This window comes from Dipodomys merriami, unplaced genomic scaffold (assembly GCF_024711535.1).
Source record: "Dipodomys merriami isolate MVZ:Mamm:240054 unplaced genomic scaffold, mDipMer1.0.p SCAF_52, whole genome shotgun sequence".
In the NCBI taxonomy this organism is placed as follows: Eukaryota; Metazoa; Chordata; class Mammalia; order Rodentia; family Heteromyidae; genus Dipodomys; species Dipodomys merriami.
The window spans coordinates 8511224-8531998 of NW_027206091.1; the positions used below are offsets into that span (position 1 = coordinate 8511224).

General features: G+C 50.8%; 1 protein-coding gene across 1 annotated transcript; it reads right to left on the reverse strand.

The window, feature by feature from the left end:
• Positions 1-4190: 4190 nt before the first annotated feature.
• LOC138811355 (cytochrome P450 2S1-like) lies at positions 4191-17630 on the reverse strand. The gene is made up of 9 exons (XM_069999099.1): positions 17437-17630; positions 15338-15503; positions 12739-12888; positions 12219-12379; positions 11938-12117; positions 9401-9542; positions 7357-7544; positions 4921-5062; positions 4191-4775 (listed from the first exon to the last, which is right to left on the reverse strand). The coding sequence occupies exons 1-9, from the start codon at positions 17620-17622 to the stop codon at positions 4585-4587; spliced, it is 1506 nt and encodes a 501-aa protein (XP_069855200.1). The 5' UTR covers positions 17623-17630; the 3' UTR covers positions 4191-4584.
• Between the last annotated feature and the right edge of the window lie 3145 nt (positions 17631-20775).

Here is a 20775-nt window from a genome sequence, read left to right on the forward strand (position 1 = left end):
CACAGGTTCGGAATGGCTGGCTAGTAGTGAACAATGGAGGTTCACGCACGCGCAGTTTCTCTCCCACTGATGTGGGGCACACAGCTTACGCAGTGCACACTTTCACCCTTATGTGGGGCTGGGTCCACACACGCACCGTTTCTTACCCTTACCTGGGGAACATAGCTTGGTACCTAGGACTCTCTGCACTTGTGCCTCCCCAGGGATTGTGCATCCTGTGCCCCCCTGGGTCCCCCACCCCGACCCTGCAGGCCTCCTGTGTTTGACACAAGATGACCCTGTGCCCGCCTGAAAATGGGAGGGAAGTTTAGCATCGCTGCCTCTGTCACTATCTGTGACCTTAACTGGGGCTCGGTCTCCTATAATCGCTTCGGAATCCAGCGACAGCACCTGTAGACCACCTCTTGTGACAAGAGCTGAGCACCCTGTCCAACAAAAGAGGCTGAACTTTTCTAGCCAGCCACCCTCAAGTGACATCATTGTCTGTCACAGGGCCCCTTGCAAACCAGATTTGACGTAACAGCCAGCTAGGCTGAGCTTCACCTGGCGCTGATCACAAAAATTTTTTTCTTTTCTTTTTAAGTTGGTAGCAGGGCTTGAACTCAGGACCTGGGTGCTGTCCCTGAGCTCTTCTGCTCAAGGCTGGTGCTCTACCACTTCGAGCCATAGCTCTACTTCTGGTTTTTGGATGGATAGTTAATTAGAAATAAGAGTCATGTGGACTTTCCTGCCCAGGCTGGAAAGTTCGAACCTCAATCCTTCTGAGTAGGTAGGATGGATGACAGGCATGAGCTACCAGTGCTCTCTGTCTGTGTCTCTTCTCTCTGTCTCTCCTTGAAGCAGCCCCCTGCTGATGGCTCACACCTGTCATCCTAGCTACTGAAGAGGCTGAGATCTGAAGATCATGAGTCAAAGCCAGCCTGAGGGCTGGGATGTAGCTCAGTGGCAAAGCACTTGCTTAGCAAGTGCAACATCCTGAGTTCAATCCCCAGTACCAAAAAAAAAAAAAAGACCAAAAACCAAAATTACAGTTAAAAAAAAACAGCCCAACAACACAAAACTAACTTGGGCAGAAGAGTTTGCTGGGCTCTTATCTCCAAATTTAACTTAGTTAAATTTAAGTAAAAATTCAAATCTATGTATCATTAGCTATCGTTTTCTTCTGGCTAACATCTGGACGGTCATAGTGCAAGGCCATCCTGGGCAGGAGTTTTGTAAGACTCCATCTCTAAGATAGTCAGCAGCCCAAATCAAGGCTGGAGATGTGGCTTAAGTGGCACAGCATCAGCCTTGAGTGGAAAAAGCCAAATGAGAGTGTGCAGCCCTGAGTTCAAGACTCACTACTGATATTACAACAGCTGAGCTAGATGAACAGGTCGACAGACCTGTCACCAAGCATGCAGCTGAACCATGGGAAAATCTGGGACACAAGCCTGGTTGTTCTCTATCAATTCCCTCAGTTCTGCTGTGAGTGTATATAGAAGTTTCCAGAATATAGCCAGGCTTTGGTGGCTCATGCCTATAATCCTAGCTACTCAGAAGGCTTAGATCTGAGGATCACTGTTCAAAGCCAGCCCAGGCAGGAAACTCCATGAGACTCTTATTTGCAATGAACCACCAGAAAACTGGAAGTGATGCTGTGGCTTAAGTGGTAGAGTGTTAGCCTTGAGCTGAAGAGCTGAGGGACAGCACCCAGGCCCAGAGTTCAAGCCCCACCACCACCACCACCAACAAAAAAGAAGTTGCCAGAAGAAAATGTTTAAAATAAATGCTTGTTCAATTATTTTCTGAGATTTGCCTTACCATAACCTTAAATGAATGATAGATAAGCCAGGTGCCAGGGCTCATGCCTGTCATCCTAGCAACTCAGGAGGCTGAGATCTGAGGATTATGGTTCAAAGCCAGCCAGCGTAGAGAAAGTCCCTGAGACTCTTGATCTCCAATGAACCACCAGAAAACTGGAAGTGGTGCTATGGCTCAAGTGGTAGAGCACTAGCCTTGAGTGAAAAAGCCAAAGGGATCCAGGCGCTGGTAGCTCACGCCTGTAATCCTGGCTACTTAGGAGGCTGAGATCTGAAGATCACGGTTCAAAGTCAGTCGGGGCAGGAAGTCTGTGAGACTCTTAATCTCCAATAAACCACCAGAAAACCGGAAGTGGTGCTGTGGCTCAAGTGGTGGAGTGCTATCCTTGATCTGAAGAGCGCAGGGACAACACTCAGGCCCAGAGTTCAAGCCCCAAGCTGGACAAAAAAAAAAAAAAAAAGAAAAAAAAAAGGAAAAGGAAAAGCTAAAGGGCAGTGCTGAGGCCCTGAGTTCAAGCCCAAGACCTGCACACGCATAAGTGCATGCGCGCGTGTACACATACACACACACAAAACAGATGAAATAAAAAGAGGTTATTTGATTTTAAATCTTTGCCTAGATGAAGCCTCTCCCCTGTCCAGCAAGCACTGTGTCCCTAAACCACCTACTCAAGTGGAGTTGATGACAACGAATGAAACTGGGCCAGGACAAGGGGGCGGGGTGGGAGGGGGTAGAGATGGGAGGAGGGGGTTCATCCCATCGTTTGACCTTCGGGATATGTGTTCAAACTTCCGCGCTTGATAACTTGGTTTCCTAGTGAATGCAAGGCAGGAGATAGCCGGGGAAGGGGGCCAAGAGGCCAAAGTGGCCAAAGTGGTGGGGGGGGGGAGGGGGGGCTCCAGATGCTTCAGGGTCTCATTCTATTGGCTTTAGACTTCCCACCCTGCAACAAAGAAAGTAGAACAGTCCCAGCCCCATCCCTCCTGGCTCCCCTCTGGCCCTCCCCCACTCACCCCCCCCCTCCCCACAGCTCCACATCTGCTTCTGAGGTCAACAGCCAGAGTGGGTGGTGACCGTATTTTTCAGCTCCCGCCTGGCCTCTAGGGAGGGGCGGACTCCCTCATCCCCACCTCTTTCTTACTACAGCCAGACACCCCTTGTACAAGTACTCAGGGCCCTATCTGGGGGGCAGGAGGGGATGGGGAAGAGAAACAAGCATTTCTAAAAAACAAAAACAACCCCTGCAATCCCCACACCAGGGACCTTTAATCCTAAACAGTTTGCATCTGGCCTTTTCTGTGACCCTGGCCACTGCTTGGTGCTTTACCCCTTTGCACGGGGTTTAAAATTCAGAGTAGGATCTGTGGATGTGGATGGCAGTGTGTATGTGTGTGTGGGGTGTGCATGGAAGGGTAGAGCTATAGCCCTTGATTAATTAATTAATTAATTTTGTGCTGGTCATTGGGCTTGAACTCAAGGTTTAGGCGCTATCCCTGAGCTATTTCACTCGTGGGTGATGCTCTACCCCTTGAGCCACAGCTCTACTTTGGGCTTTTTATTTTTGTCAGTCATGGGGTTTGAACTCAGGGTCTAGGCCCTGAGCCTTTTAACTCAAGGCTAGTGTTCTACCACAGCACCACTTCCTGTTTTCTGGTGGTTCACTGGAGATAAGAGGCTCATGGACTGTCCAGGTTGGCTTTGAACTGTGATCCTCAGATCTCAGCCTTCTAAGTAGCTAGGATTACAGGAATGAACCACAGGCACTGGGCTGGAGCCCCTATTAATATTCCATAAGCAGGGATGGGATGGTCATGTTCCTTGAGTCTGAGTGGTTTGTGTCAAAAGTCTATGGATAGCTGGGTATATCAGTACATTCCTGTAATACCAGCCTTTGGGAGTTCAAAGCCAGCTGGACTGTATGAAAAACTTCATTCCCGCCAAGTGCTGGTGGTTCACCTCTGTAATCCTATCTACTCAGGAGACTGAGATCTGAGGATCATGATTCAAAGCCAGCCTGGGCAGAAAAGTCCATGGGACTTTTACCTCCAATTAACCACCAGAAAACTAGAAGTGGCACTGTGGTTCAAGTGGTAGAGTGCTAGCCTTGAGTTGAAGAGCTAAGGGACAGGGCCCAGGCCCAGAGTTCAAGCCACACAACTGACCAAACCAAACTAAACCAACCCAACCCCCCTTATCCTCCCTCCCTCCGATCCAATAAAAACTCAAACCCAGGAAATGGAGGTATGGCTCAGGTGGTAGGGTGGCAGCCAGTGAGCAAAAGCAAGCATCAGATATGGAGTTTGAGTCCCAGTCTTGGACAAAAAGAAAAGAGCCAAATACTAATACTAAAACCCAAACATACAAACAAAAACCAAGGAGGAAAGAATTGTATTTGGGACAGTGAGTTACACAAAAGGGGCTTGAGAATGGTGTTGGACGATCAAAGGGCATAGAGGGAGCTGGGGATTGCTTCAGTGGTCCAAGGAGGTCTGAGCAGAAAGCTGCTAGGGGGAGATGGTGCTGTGAGTGGACAGTGCATGATATGATTGCAGTGAGTGGCCGGTGCCCAGTGATGGCAGCACTAATTGGCAATGAAGGTAGGATGGAGGGCTGTAAAGCTAGTGAGTTGTTTATGTGGGTTGTGAACACACGGAGTCACATGGCATGGGTGACCGGTGTATTATCTGTGCATATACTTAATGATCCCAGATGGACTCTGTTCACTTCCACAGAAAGCAGCTGGGCCTAGTAGCACATGCCTGTAATCTTCCTCCTCCTTCATCAGGAGAGGTCAACAGGCCGGACCTGCAGCTGGAAGGTGGCAGGAATATTGAAAAGGCCGCTGATGGCCGACTGGAGACTCAGGGAACTGGGTGAGCATGGGCTCTCGAGGGAGAAGGCCTGCAAGATGGCGGTGAAGAAGAGAAACAGCTCGGCCCGTGCCAGGCCCTCCCCGAGACACACGCGTTTGCCTGGCAAGGAAAGAGACAGGACTGAGTCATGGCTGTTCCCAACCCGGCCTGCAGGGGGAGCCAGCAGGAGTCCTGGGGATAGTGAAGGTACTGGGATGACCCAACGGTGTCAGCCCTCTGCTTAGATTCTAGGGTCAGCAGATACCTAAGGAGAAAGGCAGGAAGGCCTCAGGCTTCCGGAACTTTCCATCTGCATCCAGGAAATGGCCTGGGTTGAACTCTTCTGGTTGCTCGAAGAAGTTGGGGTCATGCAAGACAGAGCCAAGAAGAGGGAAGACCTCAGTGCCCTGAGGGGACAAGAAAACATCGCACAGTCCCGAGATCCCAGTGCTAGTCAGGCACACCCCCAAATCCCCAAATCAGTGTTTATCACGGACAGCCATGTGTGTGATCTCACAGATAACACTTGCGCTCCCTCTCTCTCTCTCCCTCTCCCCCCTTTCTTCATTGAGTCTTTTGAGGTAATTATGGATAATATCCCCATTTTAAAGATGGGGTAACCATGTATGGTAGTGCGTACTTGTAATCCCAGCCCTCAGGGTGCTAAGGAAAAAGGACTGCAGATTCTTTCTTTCCTTCCTTCCTTCCTTCCTTCCTTCCTTTTTTCTTTTTTGTTAGTCGTGGGGCTTGAACTCTGGGCCTGGGCGCTGTCCCTCAGCTCTTCAGCTCAAGGCTAGCGCTCTACCACTTCACCCACAGCACCACTTCCAGTTTTCTGAGTGGTTTATTGGAGCTAAGAGTCTCATGGATTTTCCTACCCAGGCTGGCTTTGAACAGTGATCCTCAGATCTCAGTCTCCTGAGTAGCTAGGATGACAGGTGTGAGTCACTGGCACCTGGCTGTCTCCAATGAGTCACCAAAAAAAAAAAAAAAAAAAAAAAAGCAAAAAAAAATCTGGAGGTAAGTTGGTAGCTCAAGCAATAGAGTGAGAAAGAAAGAAAGAAAGAAAGAAAGAAAGAAAGAAAGAAAGAAAGAAAGGAAAAGAAAAGGGAGACTGAGGCTTATGGTGATGGTGGCTCACGTCTGTCATCCTAGCTATTCAAGAGGCCGATATCTGAGAATCCTGTTTCAAAGCCAGCCTGGGCAGGAAAATCCCTGAGACTCTTATCTCCAATAAACTACCAAAAAGTTGGAAATGGAGCTGTGGCTCAAGTGGTAGAGCACTAGCCTTGAGTGGAAAATGCCATGCCAAGTGAGAATTTGAGGCCCTGAGTTCAAACCTTAGTATGGGCACAAAAATCATAATGACATCCATCTCTGCAGAATGTCTGAGTCCACTTTTTCCGCAGCTTGAGTCTTTGAAGCAGGGAAACAAGGCTCCTCCTGCCCAAAATTTGGGTACATGTAGCCCAGAGCTCCTCTGTTCCTGGGGTTTCTCCATATAGAGGAAAGGCAGGTAGGGGAGGGTGGGGTCGGGGAATTGGGCTCATTGGGCTTGGGGGGACCCCAGGAATAGGCAGGGTCTTGTTAATGCTGTTAGAGTAAACACAAGACAGAGGGTGTTTAGCTACAGGGTAGACTTTCCCGGGCTCCATGGCTGGGTAAACATAAGTTATCTGCCAGGCGTTGGCAGCTCACGCCTGTCATCCTAGCTACTCAAGAGGCTGAGATCTGAGGATCACGGTTCAAAGTCAGCCTGGGTAGGAACGTCCCTGAGACTCTTATCTCCAATTAACCACCAGAAAACCGGAAATGGCACTGTGGTTCAGGTGGTAGAGTGCTAGCCTTGAGCTGAAGAGCTGAGGGACAGAGCCCAGGCCCAGAGTTCAAGACCCACAGCTGACAAAAAACAACCACTACCACCACAAAACCATAAAAAGTTTTCTAACTTTGAGAACTCGGTTTCCTCACCTGGAATGTGCACACGATGATGGTGCAGGGTCACAGAGAGAAAATTGACGTATGGGAGGGACTGGAAGTCTTGCTGTGAGTGTGGTTGGACACCCATGATTTTGCTGTCATGACCTATTACCACTGCCCTGGACCTAGAATACCCCCTGGCCCCTGCCAGACGGAGCTGACTTGATACCTTACAGGCATTTTCTTACAGCCCCGAGTTCATATCATTATTGCTTCTAATTTAGAAAAAGGAGGACAGGGAAATGGAGTCTTCGGTGAAGCAGCATCTCAACTAGAAATAGCAGAGCTCCGAGTAGTTTAGCTGCCAGGATCTGGGATACAGCGCCCCCTGGTGGTGGCATGTTGGAATTGGCTCTCCAATGAGATGGGAGAAGAGAGAAGGTGGAGGGAGAGAGATAGAGAGGAGAAAAAGAGAGGGAAGAGAGGAGAAAGAGAGAGGAGAGAAAGACAAGGATTAGAAAAGGAGAAGGAGGAGTGGAAGGGAGGGGGAGAGAAGGGAGAGAGGAAAAGATGGAGGGAGAGATAGGAGAGAGGGAGAAAAAGGGAAGGAGAGAAAGAGAAAGAGGAAAGAGAGGGGAGAAAGGGGGAAAATATGGAAGAAGAGGGGAGAGGGAGAGGTGGAAAGAGGGAGGGAGAAAGAGGGAAGGAAGGAAAGAGGTGTTGACAGGGGAGACAGACAAGACAGTTCAGATGTACTGGGCCGAGGCCACTGCACACCTACCTGGGGCAGGGTGTACCCCCGGAAGTGGGTGGTCCTTGTGAGGGTGTGGGGGATGCCCATGGGCACCAGGGCCAGCAGCCGCTGGGCTTCGTGCAGGACAGCGCTGGTGTAGGGGAGGCGGGCACGGTCACCCAGGCTGGGGGCCCGGCTGCCCCCCAGCTCCCATGCTAGCTCCTCACGCACGCGCTCTATGTGGGACAGGAGGGTTGAGGGTCAGGGGTGGGGGGGACCCCACGATTCTCCTCTCAGAAGTCTCATCTTCTTTGGGTAGCAGTCATTTGGAGGTGATGCTAGCAAGGGGGACAGGCCTGGCCAGACTTGTATGTGGGTGCTTGCATCTAAATCCCACTAGTAATGTGCTTGTGGGTACCCTCCAATTTTAGCCTCCATTTTCCTGATGAGGAAACTGAGGCCCAGAGGTCCTGGTCTAAAGTCACAATTGGGGGCTGGGAAGGTGGCTCAGTGGTAGAGCGCTTGCCCTGCATGCATGAGGCCCTGGGTTTGATTCCTTAGCACCACATAAGCAAAAAGCCAGAAGTGGCACTGTGGCTCAAGTGGTAGAGCGCTAGCCTTGAGCTGAAGAGCTGAGGGATAGTGCCCAGGCCCAGAGTTCAGGCCCCACGACCGGACCCCCCCAAAAAAAAGAAGTCACAATTGCTTCTGCCCATTGTCACCCAGTCTCATTTTCTTTTTCTTTCTTTCTTTTTTTTTGGGGGGGGGTCTGGTTGTGGGGCCTGAACTCTGGGCCTGGGCACTGTCCCTCAGCTCTTCAGCTCAAGGCTAGCGCTCTACCACTTGAGCCACAGTGCCACTTCGGGCTTTTTTTTTTCTTTTTGCTTATGTGGTGCTGAGGAATTGAACCCAGGGCCTCATGCATGCAAGGCAAGCGCTCTACCACTGAGCCACCTTCCCAGCCCCACCCAGTCTCATTTTCAAGGCCACAAGCCACCTCTCTGGCTTGTGCATTGAACACAGCTGCCTAACTTGGAAATACTGGAGTTTTGGGGGTTCCTTCTCAGCTCTGCCTAGGGTCCACACACCTCCTTCTCCATTGGTGTACTGGTATTCCTTTTTTTTTTTTTTTTTTTGGGTCGGTTGTGGGGCTTGAACTCTAGGCCTAGGTGCTGTCCCTTAGCTCTTCAGCTCAAGGCTAGTGCTCTATTACTTGAGCCACAGCGCCACTTCTGATTTTCTGGTGGTTAATTGGAGATCAGCGTTTCATGGATATTCCTGCCTGGGCTGGCTTTGAACCTTGATCTTCAGATCTCAGCCTCCTGAGTAGTGAGGATTATATACAGGCATGAGCCACCAGCACCCGGCTCTGGTACTCCTTTTTAAAATGTTTTCTTTTGGGGCTGGGAAGGTGGCTCAGTGGTAGAGTGCTTGCCTTGCATGTATGAGACCCTGGGTTCGCTTCCTCAGCATCACATAAGCAGAAAAAGCTGGAAGCGGTGCTGTAGCTCAACCGGTAGAGCTCTAGCCTTGAGCTGAAGAGCTGAGGGACAGTGTCCAGGCCCAGAGTTCAGGCCCCATGACCAAGAAAAAAATTTTTTTTCTTTGGTGCTAGTCCTGGAGAACTTTGGTACTCAGGGCCTGGGCACTGTCTCTGAGCTTGTTCACTCAAAGCTAGTACTCTACCAGTTGAGCCACAGCTCCACATCTGACTTTTTGCTGATTTATTGGAGATAAGAGTCTCATGGGCCGGGGTGCTGGTGGTTCAGGCCTTAATCCTATTCAGGAGGCTGAGATCTGAGGATCGCAGATTGAAGCCAGCTGGGGCAGGAAAGTCCATGAAACTCTTTTTTTTTTTTTTTCCAATTAACCCCAGAAAACTGGAAGTGGCACTGGAAGGGTAAGTGGTAGAGTGCTAGCCTTGAGCAAAAGAACTCAGGGACAGTGCCCAGGCCCTGAGTTCAACTCCCAGGACTGGTTAAAAAAAAAAAAATCTCATGGACTTTCCTGCCTCAGCTGGCTTCAAACTGTGGCTCCTCTGATATTAGCCTCCTGAGTAGCTAGGATGAGAGGCTTTAGAATCCACTCTTACTTTGAATGTGAGGGTATTTCAGCAGCAGGAGGAGGGCATAGCAGATGGTGGAGCTGATGGTTTTAGTCCCAGCAAACAGCAGGTAAGTGACTGTCATCAGCAAGTTCTTCTCTGTGAATTCCGTGCTTGGGTCTTTTTCTTCCTGGGAGAAGCCAGAGAGAGGGAGGAGGCTCATCAGAAAACACAGTCAGAGCCTAATAGAGTCAGGCTGGGCTGGGTGACAGCAGACCGGGCACGCTTTGTCAAATAAATGTTTTAAAATAAATGGGCAGCCGGGCGCCGGTGGCTCACGCCTGTAATCCTAGCTACTCAGGAGGCTGAGATCTGAAGATTGCGGTTCAAAGCCAGCCCGGGCAGGAAAGTCTGTGAAACTCTTATCTCCAATAGAAAACCGGAAGTGGCACTGTAGCTCAAGTGGTAGAGTGCTCGCCTTGAGCTGAAGAGCTGAGGGACAGCGCTCAGGCCCAGAGTTCAAGCCCCACAACCAAAAACAAAAAAAAAAATGGGCAAAGTTGTGAGGTAGTCTCCTGATAGTAGCTCATTTTAGCTGAAAACAGTTGTTCTTTTTTTTTTTTAATTGAAAGAGAATGGTTTGTATCAGGTGCTAGTGGGGAGCTAATGGCTCATGCCTGTCATCCTAGCTACTCAGGAGGTTGAGATCAGAGGATCACGGTTCAAAGCCAGCCTGAGCAGGACAGTCCATGAGACTCTTATCTCTAACCACCAGAAAACCGGAAGTGGTGCTGTGGCTCAGGTGGTAGAGCGTTCGCCTTGAGCTGAAGAGCTTAGGGATATTGCCCAGGCCCAGAGATCAAGCCCTATGACCACCACCAACAACAACAAAAAGAAAAAAAAGAAAAAATAACCAGGCATGGTGACATATACCTGTAATCCCAGCACTTTGGGAGGCAGAGAAAGGAGGATCATGTGAGCTTGAGGCCAGCCAAGGCTACATATTGAGATCCTGCCTCAAAATACTCAAAACAAATAATAAGAAAAGAAAACACATACAAATACACACACAGGCACACACACACACACACACACACACACACACACACACACACACACACACACACACACACACACACACACACAGATCTTGAAAAAGTAAAAATAAAAACAAAAATAATAATTAAAAAAAAACCCCAGCCAGCCTGGGAAGGAAAGCCCGAGAGACTCTTATCTCCAGTGAATCACCGAACAGCTGGAAGTAAAGCTGTGACTCTAGTGGCAGAGCTCCAGCCTTGAGCACAAAACCTCAGGAACAGCACCCAGGCCCCAGTCCACCCCAGGAAGGTCATCCAATAACTCTAGCTATTCAGGAGATGGAGACAGTAGGATTAAGGTTCCAGGTCAGCCCAGCAACGTTTACCCGGGACCACAAATACCATTTTAAATCACGAGCTTTCCCAGTGAAATGATCGCCATTCATATAAAATTCACTGACTGTGTGGATGGGGAGTGGAGCGGGTCGGGGGGAGGCTGATGTTGTGAAGCAATGGTGAAAATTGAAGGTGAGGCTTGTAGGTACATACAGCCTGAACTCAGGGCCCCACAAAAAGAGGAGGAGGAGGAGGAGGAGGAGGAGGAGGAGGAGGAGGAGGAGGAGGAGGAGGAGGAGGAGGAGGAGGAGGAGGAGGAGGAGGAGGAAAAAGAAGAAAGAGGAGAAGAAAGAGAAGGAAGAGGAGGAAAAGAAGGAGGAGGAGAATGAGGAGGAGGAAGAGGAGGAGGAGGAGGAGGAGGAGGAGGAGGAGGAAGAAAAGGAGAAGAAGAAGGAGGAGGAGGAAAAAGAAGAAGGAGGAGAAGAAGAAAGAGAAGGAAGAGGAGGAGGAGAATGAGGAGGAGAATGAGGAGGAGGAAGAGGAAGAGGAAGAGGAGGAGGAGGAAGAGAAGGAGGAAGAGGAAGAGGAGGAGGAGGAGAAGGAGGAGGAGGAGGAGAAGGAAAAGGAGAAGGAGAAGAAGGAGGAGGAGGAGGAAAAAGAAGAAAGAGGAGAAGAAGAAAGAGAAGGAAGAGGAGGAAAAGAAGGAGGAGGAGAATGAGGAGGAGGAAGAGGAGGAGGAGGAAGAGAAGGAGGAGGAGGAAGAAAAGGAGAAGAAGAAGGAGGAGGAGGAAAAAGAAGGAGGAGAAGAAGAAAGAGAAGGAAGAGGAGAAGAAGAAAGAGAAGGAAGAGGAGGAAAAGAAGGAGGAGGAGAATGAGGAGGAGGAAGAGGAAGAGGAAGAGGAGGAGAAAGAGAAGGAGAAAGAGGAAGAGTAGGAGGAGGAGAAAGAGGAGGAGGAGAAGAAGGAGAAGAAGGAGGAAGAGGAAAAAGAAGTAGGAGAAGAAGAAAGAGAAGGAAGAGGAGGAAAAGAAGGAGGAGGAGAATGAGGAGGAGGAAGAGGAGGAGGAGGAAGAGGAGGAAGAGGAGAAGAGAGGAAAAATAGGCAAGCGAGGAAAGGGCCAACACTTGGGGAGGGGGGGTGCCATGTCACAGGAACCTGAAGGGAGAGACAAGATCCCCAGGGACTCTCAGGCCAAGCCCCATCCTCCCTGCACCTGCGCCATCTTGAGCAGGAAGGCGTCCACCAGGTCTCTGGCAGGACCCGAGGTGGCCAGGCTCTCCTGATGTCTCTGCACTTGATTCATCACGAAGGCAGCCAGCGTGGCTAAGTGGCACTGGAGCTGTTTGTGGGGGCCGGGCAGGCGCTTCAGGAGCCAGGAGAACATCTCATAGGCCTGGTGGGGGTGGAGGTGGGAGGGAAGAGAGGTGGTTCTCAAAGGGGGCCTGGCAGAAACCCCTGGGGCAGGGGTTTGGCACAGGGTTCCCCCATACTCACCTGGCCCCAGGGGGAGCTGACCCCTCGCAGGGTCCCATCGGCAGCCTGGACCACAGCCCGGAACTCCTCATCCTCATAAGGGAAGCGGAGGCCGAAGATGAGGGAGCAGGTGATGTTAGCAGTGGCCTGGGCCAGCAGGAGGGAGGGGTCGAAGGGCTGTCCTGTGGGGGTGGTGAGGGAGGGAAGGGGGTGATGGAGCTGGGGACAGGGAAGCCCCAACGAAGCAGATGTACCATGAAGAGACAGACAGATGGACAGACAAAGATGAAAAAGGCTGCCTGTCACCTAGCTACTGGGGAGGCTGAGATCTGAGGATCGCAGTTCGAGGCTAGCCAAGACAGGCACATCCGTGAGCCTCTTATCCCCAATAACTCGCCCCAAAGCTGGAAGCAGAGCTTTGACTCAAGGGCTAGAGCCCAAGGCCTTCCCTCCTGCAGGTCCCCAGCACTGGGCTAGAGGTCACCCCCACATCCAGTGTGTGCCTCCCCCCCGCCCCGCCCTGTGACCCCACACTGCTGACCTTCTGTGTTCTGGAATGCCTCCAGCAGACAGTGCACCTCAGACTGGATCAGCTCCTCGCCTTCTGGCTTCCCCATGCCCAGGTCTCGCAGGGCCAACAGCGTGAACTTCCTCAGCTGCCTCCACCGCTCCCCATTGGCGAAGAAAACCCCTGTGTGCCAAGGCTAGACTCAAGAAGGGACTGGATCTTCCCTCCCAATGGCTGCCTGTGTCTCTCTGTGCCTGATTTGAGAACTAAGGACACAGTAGGTGCTCAATCAACACACACCCCAACTGGCCTCCTCCATCCTCTAGCCCAAGGCCAGAGGGGACATGAATCTGGTCCTCTTATCCCCCCTACCTGTGCCTTCATCCCCAATTCCCACCCAGGGCCCCACTTTGTGTCTAGTGGGATCCTTCACCAGACTAGCAGCCTTCAGCCTTCACCTCCGCCCCTCCAGTTTCACCCAAGCGCGGTAGCTCATACCTATAATCCAAGCTGCTCCAGGAGGCTGAGATAGGAGGATTGGGGTTTGAAGCCAGCCAGGGTAGGAAAAATCTGTGAGATTCTGATCTCCAATGAACCAGTAAAAACTCTGAAAGTTGGAGCTGTGGCTCAATGAGATAGCATGCCAGCCTTGAGTGGAACAAGCCAAGCTAGAGTGTGAGGATCTGAATTCACATCCTCGTCGAGTGGACAACTGTACACACACACCAAATCTATAGAGGCTGGGAGTGTGGCTCAGTGGTAGAATGCTTGCCTAGCATGCGTGAAGCCCTGGGTTCGATTCCTCAGTTACCACATACACACAAAATAATAATAAAATTAAACAATCTATAGTTTCCAGAAAAAAAAAACCACACACAACAAAAACAGATGTGTGACTCACTGTCCAGGGTCCTTTAGACTTTGACGTTCTCATTTCTAACAAAGTATGCCATGATCTCGGCCCCAGGTTCCCCCCTTTAGTCCCTGCTGGGCGCTCTGCCTGATGGGGCTGTCATACCCCTTCCCTGATCGTGCAGAATTACCTTCTTTCATCCTTCCTCTGGGTCAGCTCAGAGGCCACCTTTTCCATGAAGATCTCCCTGAACTCCTCCACCAGCTTCCAGCATGGGCCTCTGTTTCCTGCTCTTAAACCTGCACTTCTCATTTTAGAGTTCCAGTCCCTCCCTCCACTGTCTTATTTATTTATTTTTCTGTAGGTCGTGGGGCCTGAACTCTGGGCCTGGGTGCTGTCCCTCAGCTCTTCAGCTCAAGGTTAGCGTTCTACCACTTGAGCCACAGCCTCACTTCGGCTTTTTTTCTGCTTATGTGGTGCTGAGGAATCGAACCCAGGGCCTCATGCGCTCTACCACTGAGCCACCTTCCCAGCTGCCTCCACTGTCTTATGAAAAGCATTGTGTCCCACAGAAAGGAGGACATGTCTGTCACTTCTGGGTCCTCAAAACTCAGTATAGGAGGGGCTGGGGAGGTGGCTCAGTGGTAGAGCGCTTGCCTTGCATGCCTGAGGCCCTGGGTTCGATTCCTCAGCATCACATAAAGAAAAAAACTGGAAGTGGTGCTGTGGCTCAAGTGGTAGAGCGCTAGCCTTGAGCTGAAGAGCTGAGGGACAGTGCCCAGGCCCAGAGTTCAGGCCCCACGACCAGACCAAAACAAAACAAAAACAAAAACAAAAACAAAAAATTCAGTATAGGAGCCAAGCATAGTGAGATTATGGGGTGAAAAACTGTCCAAGTTCTATGTTCTGCCTTGTCTTGCATTTCCTCCCCTCCCTTCTCCCTTCCCTTCCTTCTTCCCTCCTTCCCCTTTTCTCTTTTTCATTGGTTATAGGGCTTGAACTCTGGGCCTTGGCTCTGTCTCTCTTCAACTCAAGACTAGTGCTCTACCACTTGAGCCACAGCACCACTTCCGGTTTTCTGAGTAGTTTACTGGAGATAAGAGTCTCATGGACTTTCCTGTCTGGGCTGGCTTTGAACGGTGATCCTCAGATCTCAGCCTCCTGAGTATCTAGGATTATAGGGCTGAACCACTGTTGCCTGCTTCCTCCCTCCCAGTCTTTTCTTTTGCCAGTACTAGAGCTTGAACTCATATCCTGAATGCTATCCCTGAACTTTTTTTTCTTCTAAGGCTGGCACTTTACCACTTGAGCCACAGATTCACTTCTCCCCCTTCCCCCCTCCCCCCCCCCACCTTTTTTTGCTGGTTCATTATAAAGAGTCTCATTCATGGACTTTCCTGTGCTCAGGGTTGGCCTTGAATCTCAAGCCTCCTATTTTAGCCTCCTGAGTAGGTAGGATGACAGGTGTGATCTCCCTTATCCCCACTGTGCCGTGCCCTGCCCCAGCAGTGCCTGGCAGGGGATGTCTTAGCACAATGCATGGTTTCTAGGTTATGAGTGTTGGCCTATCCATCCCCAGAGCCCGGAAAGTTCCTCAGTCTTCCTTCCATGAGGATTTCTTAGCAAGCCCCTCCCTCTGTACAAGGCCCAGTCCCCCCTGCAGTCCTCATCCGGGCCCTAGGACAGGAACCGCCCTTTCAGACGTGGAATCTCAGGCCCTAAGCTGTGTGCAAGTCATGCACACACCTGTGTGTGGGGGTCACCTGGCTGTTCACTTACCGTGTCCGTCAAAAGTCCGGTCCAGGGTTTCTAGCCTTCCTCGCCCGTGGAATTCCTCGGCCTGATCTCCTAAGGCCTCACGGACAGCCTGGTGACCCACCAGCACCACCACTGGCCGCCAGGGGCCCAGGTGCACCGTGAACACGGGCCCATACTTCTTACTCAGCTGGGGATGCAGAAGGAGACAGTGTTGGGGTGAAGGACACTGGGGCTGCCAGTGGAAAGCCGCTGTGGTCTTTCCTAACCTCCCCCCCACATCCCCCCCAAAAAGCAAACCAAACTTTTCACTCTACAGCTCAAAACTAGCCAATCCTCACTGGGTGCTAGTGGCTCATCCTATCATCCTCGCTGCTCAGGAGGCTGAGGTTTGGAGGATCGTGGTTCAAAGCCAGCCCAGGGAAGAAATTTTGTGAGAATGTTTGGCCCCAATGAACCACTAGAAAAAAAAAAAGCCCGAAGTGGAGCTGTGGCTGTGGCTGAAGTAGTAGAGCATTAGCCTTGAGCAACAAAAGTTCAGGGACAGCACCCAGACTCACAGTTCAAACCCTAGGACTGATACACACCAACATACACACACAATTGTTTTTTTTTTGCTAGTCCTGGGACTTGAACTCAGCTCCTGGGAACTATCCCAGAGCTTTTGTGCTCAAGGCTAGCACTCTACCACATAAGCTACAGTGCCACATCTGGCCTTTTCTGTGTCTGTGGTACTGAGGAATCAAACCCAGGGTTTCCTGAAGGCAAAACAAACACTCTACCACTAAGCCACATTCCCAGCCCCCCAAATCAAATCTTATCCATCCGTCTCCAGATGTCTCTGTCCTTCTCTGCCCCCTCCTCAACCTCTTAAGCTACACCTCCCACCCTCAGTCCTGCCCACACCCTCACTCTGTGCCCTTGAAGTACCAGAGGGTTTGTGTATGTGTATGTGTGTGTGCAAGTGTATCTGTCTGCATGCGCATGCATGTGCGTGTGTGCATTTGTAACCAGTCCTGGGGCTTGAACCCAGTGACTGAGCTTTTTCACTCAAAGCTACTGTTCTATCGCTTGAGTCACAGCTCCACTTCCGGCTTTTGGGTGGTTCATTGGAGATAGGAGTCTCACGGACTTGCCTGCCTGGGTGACTTCAAACTACAATCCTCATATCTCAGCCACTTGAGTAGCTGAGATTACAGGTGTGAGTCACTGGTGCATAGCTACCAGAGGTTTTTTTTGGAATGGGGGAAGTATTTCCCCCTCCGCCCTGGCAGGTTGGGGCTGCCTTCTCCTCCTGACTTCCCATCCAGGTCTCAGGCACTTCTGGATCTCATCTTAACCCCAGCTACAACCCATCCATCCTCCCCCTTGGGGAGGCTCTAAAGCAAATTCCTTCAGCCTGGGGCAGCGGCCTCCTTCCAGCCTGCAACAAGCCTCCAGATCTCCCTTTATCTCAGCTCTTTCCTCAAAAAGACTTCCTCTCAGCCAGGCACTAGTGGCTCACACCTGTAATCCTAGTTACTCAGGAGGCTGAAATCTGGAGGATCCTGGTTCAAAGCCAGCCCGGGCAGGAAGGTCTATGAGACTCTTCTCTCTAATGGACCAGTAAAAACAAAAACAAAAAGCAAAAACTGGAAGTGGAGCTGTGGTTCAAGTGGTAGAGCACCAACCTTGAACAATAAAATAGCTCAGGGACAGTGCTTAAGCCCTAAATTCAAGCTCCAGGACTGGTACCAAAAAAGAAAAAAAGATTTCTCTCCTGGCAACAAGCTCAACTCAACCACATCAGGTACTCTTTTCCCCAGGGCTCTTCTCTCCTTGCCCACCACTTTTTCCAGGGTGCTGTGGACCCCTTTCCACCTCCTGGATCCTGCTCCCCCAACTTTGACCCCATTTAGAGGACTCTGTGGCTTCTCCTAGCCTAGGATCGTCTCTCTGCAGGACACCCCTTCCCTCTCAGCACCACTCCTGCCTAGAGGGTCCCCTTTGACGCTGAGACCCCTTGCACCTGCCTTCTTCTTTGCCTTAGCACTCAGGGGACCCTCCCCCCCATCTTGCTTCCTGCCCAGAGCCAGATCGTTGCCTTGGGGACCCCCTCCCCACCCCCAGCCAGGCTCACTCACCCGTAGGAGCCCAGAGTAGATGGCCCCAGGTCGCAGCTGGAAGAAGTTACCCAGTAGAGGCAGTGGCGTGGGTCCTGGGGGCAGGTGGCCGGTGGCCCGGGTCCCCCACAGTGACAATGTCACCAGTTTTCCCAGCAGCAGTAGCAGCAGCAGCAGCAACAGCGCCCAGGTGCTGGCCGCGTCCATCTCTGCAGGTCGACTCTCTCCCCTCCTCCCAGGGGCTGGGCCAGAAGAGATCAGGCGCAGGAGGGTGGAGAGGGCGGGGCAGGGGCGGGGCTCCAGCATGCCCCGCCTCCTGGCTGGCCAGCTTGTCTCTCTTGGTGGTCAGATTTCTCCTAGGAACCCCAGCCTGATGTTGGGGACAAAGGCATGAGAGGATAACCCAGGTCACCCCGGCCCTCCTCTCACTTCCCTTTTAATTCTGGGATCAGATTGGGAGGAGGGCGTGGGGCTCCCAGATAGGAAGTAGTAGTATGTAAATAAAGGGACTGTGGCCATCTGAGGCTTGGTTTACCTGCAGCTACTTGGCCCGTGATCCACCCCCTCCTTTATTTCTGACTTCCTCCCATTCTCACAGAGGTCAGTCTGAGTATGTGTGTATGTGTGTATGTGTTTGTACATGTTTGGTATGTTGGAACCAATTTCCTTTCATGGAGGGGCTAGGCCCTTCCTTCTGTCACCAGGTTAAGGCACAGAGAGCTAGGATTATTATTATTTTGGCTTGAGATCAGGATTCAAGCTTGGTACCTGATGCTTTTTACTCACTGGCTGGCGCCCTACCAACTGAGCCATGTCTTCTATTCCCCTCCCCCTCCCCCCAGCTAGGATTTAAGACTCAGGCCTGTCTCATCTTGATACTGAGGGATTGTTCTATGTATTCTATTTATTCCCCTAGAGGCCACTTGCTGGAGGGATGGCAGTGGAGGGGGGTTTGGCAGCTTCTAGGCAAAAGCCAGATGCCTTGAGTTCAGCAGCCTTGCTTCTAGGTGCCCCGTTAACTCTTTTGTACCAGCAAGTTTGTGTTCAGGAGTTTTAAATTTTTATTATTATTTATTTATTTATTTTGGTCTTGGAGCTTGAACTCTGGGCCTGGGCACTGTCCCTGAGCTCTTCAGCTTAAGGCTAGCACTCTACCACTTGAGCTACAGTGCCACTTCTGGTTTTTCTGGTGGTTTATTGGAGATAAGAGTCTCGCAGAGGGGCTGGGAAGGTGGCTCAGTGGTAGAGATCTTGTCTTGCATGCCTGAGGCCCTGGGTTGGATTCCTCAGCACCACATAAGCAAAAAGAAAAAAACCAGAAGTGGTGCTATGGCTCAAGTGGTAGAGCACTAGCCTTGAGCTGAAGAGCTGAAGGACAGCACCTAGGCCCAGAGTTCAGGCCCCACAACCGGATCCCCCCTCCCCCCCAAAAAAAAGAGTCTTGCAGACTTTCCTGCCCAGGCTGGCTTTGAACCACGATCCTCAGATCTCAGCCTTTTGAATAGCTAGGATTAGAGGTGTGAGCTCTCACACCCAGGCTTCATTTTTTATTTTTTTGCCAGTCCTGGGGCTTGAACTCAGGGCCTAGGCACTGTCCCTAAGCCTCTTGGTGCTCAAAGCTAGCCCTCTACCACTTGAACCACAGTGCCATTTCTGGCTTTTTCTGAGTAGTTTATTGGAGATAAGATGCTCATAGGCTTTTATGCCCAAGCTGGCTTTGAATCAGGATCTCAGCCTCCTGAGTAGGTAGGATTACAGGTATGTGCCACTGGTGCCTGGCTGTATACTCAGAATTTAATAGAAACACCATCACAGCCTGATTGAATACAGGGCCAGGTCCAGATATAATAAGCAATACAAATAAATGCCTTGCTGTGTCCCAGTGTCTCATGCCTGTTACCCTCACTATTCAGGAGGCTGAGATCTAAGATCTTAGTTTGAAGCTAGCCCAGGCAGGAAAGGCTATGAAACTCTTATCTCCAATGAACCAGCAAAAAGCCAGAAATGAAGCTTTGGCCCAAGTGGTAGAGGGCTAATCTTGAATAATAAAGCTTAGGGACAGTGTTTAGGCCCTGAGTTCAAGCCTAAGGACACACACACACACACACACACACACACACACACACACACACACACACACACACACACACACACACACACACACACACACACACACACACACACACACACACACACACACACAGGCACTATGAAACCAGGAGGAAAGCTTGGTATTTCTGTCTCCAGTGTACATGTTTCTCCTCCATGCCTTTCTCCTCAGGACAGGACTAATAACATTTTACAAAGAGGGATGGAATGGAAGCTGCCCCCAAGGAAAAGAGAAGCAGAGCATCTGCCAGGCAACAATGCCTGTGACTGTGGCCAGCCACCATTTGCTGTCCTGAGAAAATCATCAGCCACCCCTCACTTGCCTGCACCCGTTTCCTAATTATGCTCTTCCCTTGTCCCTTCCCCCAGTTTTCACTCCCTCCCTCACCCTTCCTCATGTTTTTGTGCCACTACTGGGGCTTGCACTGAGGGCCTTGTGCTCTCACTTGGCTTGTTCATTCATTGGCTGGCACTCTACCACTTGAGCCATACCCCTACTTCCAGCTTTTTGCTGGTTCATTGGAGATAAGAATCTCATGGACTTTCTTGGCTAGGCTGACTTAGAAGTGTGATCCTCAGATCTCAGCCTCCTGAACAGCTAGAATGACAGGTGTGAGCCACCAATGCCTGACTCCTGCTGGTTAATTTTTGTTGTTGTTGTTAGTCCTGGGGCTTGAACTCAGAGCCTGGGCACTTGCTTAAGACTAGCACTCTACCAGTTTGAGCCATAGCTCTGCCTTTGGTTTTCTGTTGGAGACTCATGGAATTTCCTTCCCATGCTGGCTTTGATCTCAACCTCCTGAGTAGCTAGGATTACAAGAGTGAGCTTGGACATTTCTGGTTATTTTATTTTATTTTATTTTTTTCTGGTTAATCTTTAAGAGATGAAGTCGATTGGACTTTACTGCCCGACCTGGCCTTGAACTTCTATCCCCAGGATCTCAGACTCTTAAATAGCTAGGATTACAGATGTAGGCCCTGGGGTTCTGCTCTGAAGAAATGATTGAAGGATAACTTGACAGCCTCTAAATATTTACCCCAAAGCAAGCAAATGCACAGAACAAAGATGTAGAGGTTGCTACAGGAAGATTTCACAGTAATTGAGTCATTCTGGGTGGATCCTGGCCTCCCTCCCAAGCTGACTCCTCACCCCAGGCCAGGAGATACACCCATACCACACGTGCTTCAGCTGCCAAAGGCCAGGGGCCTCTTCCACTCTCCCCCACAGCTACATCTCAGCAGAGCCTGGTA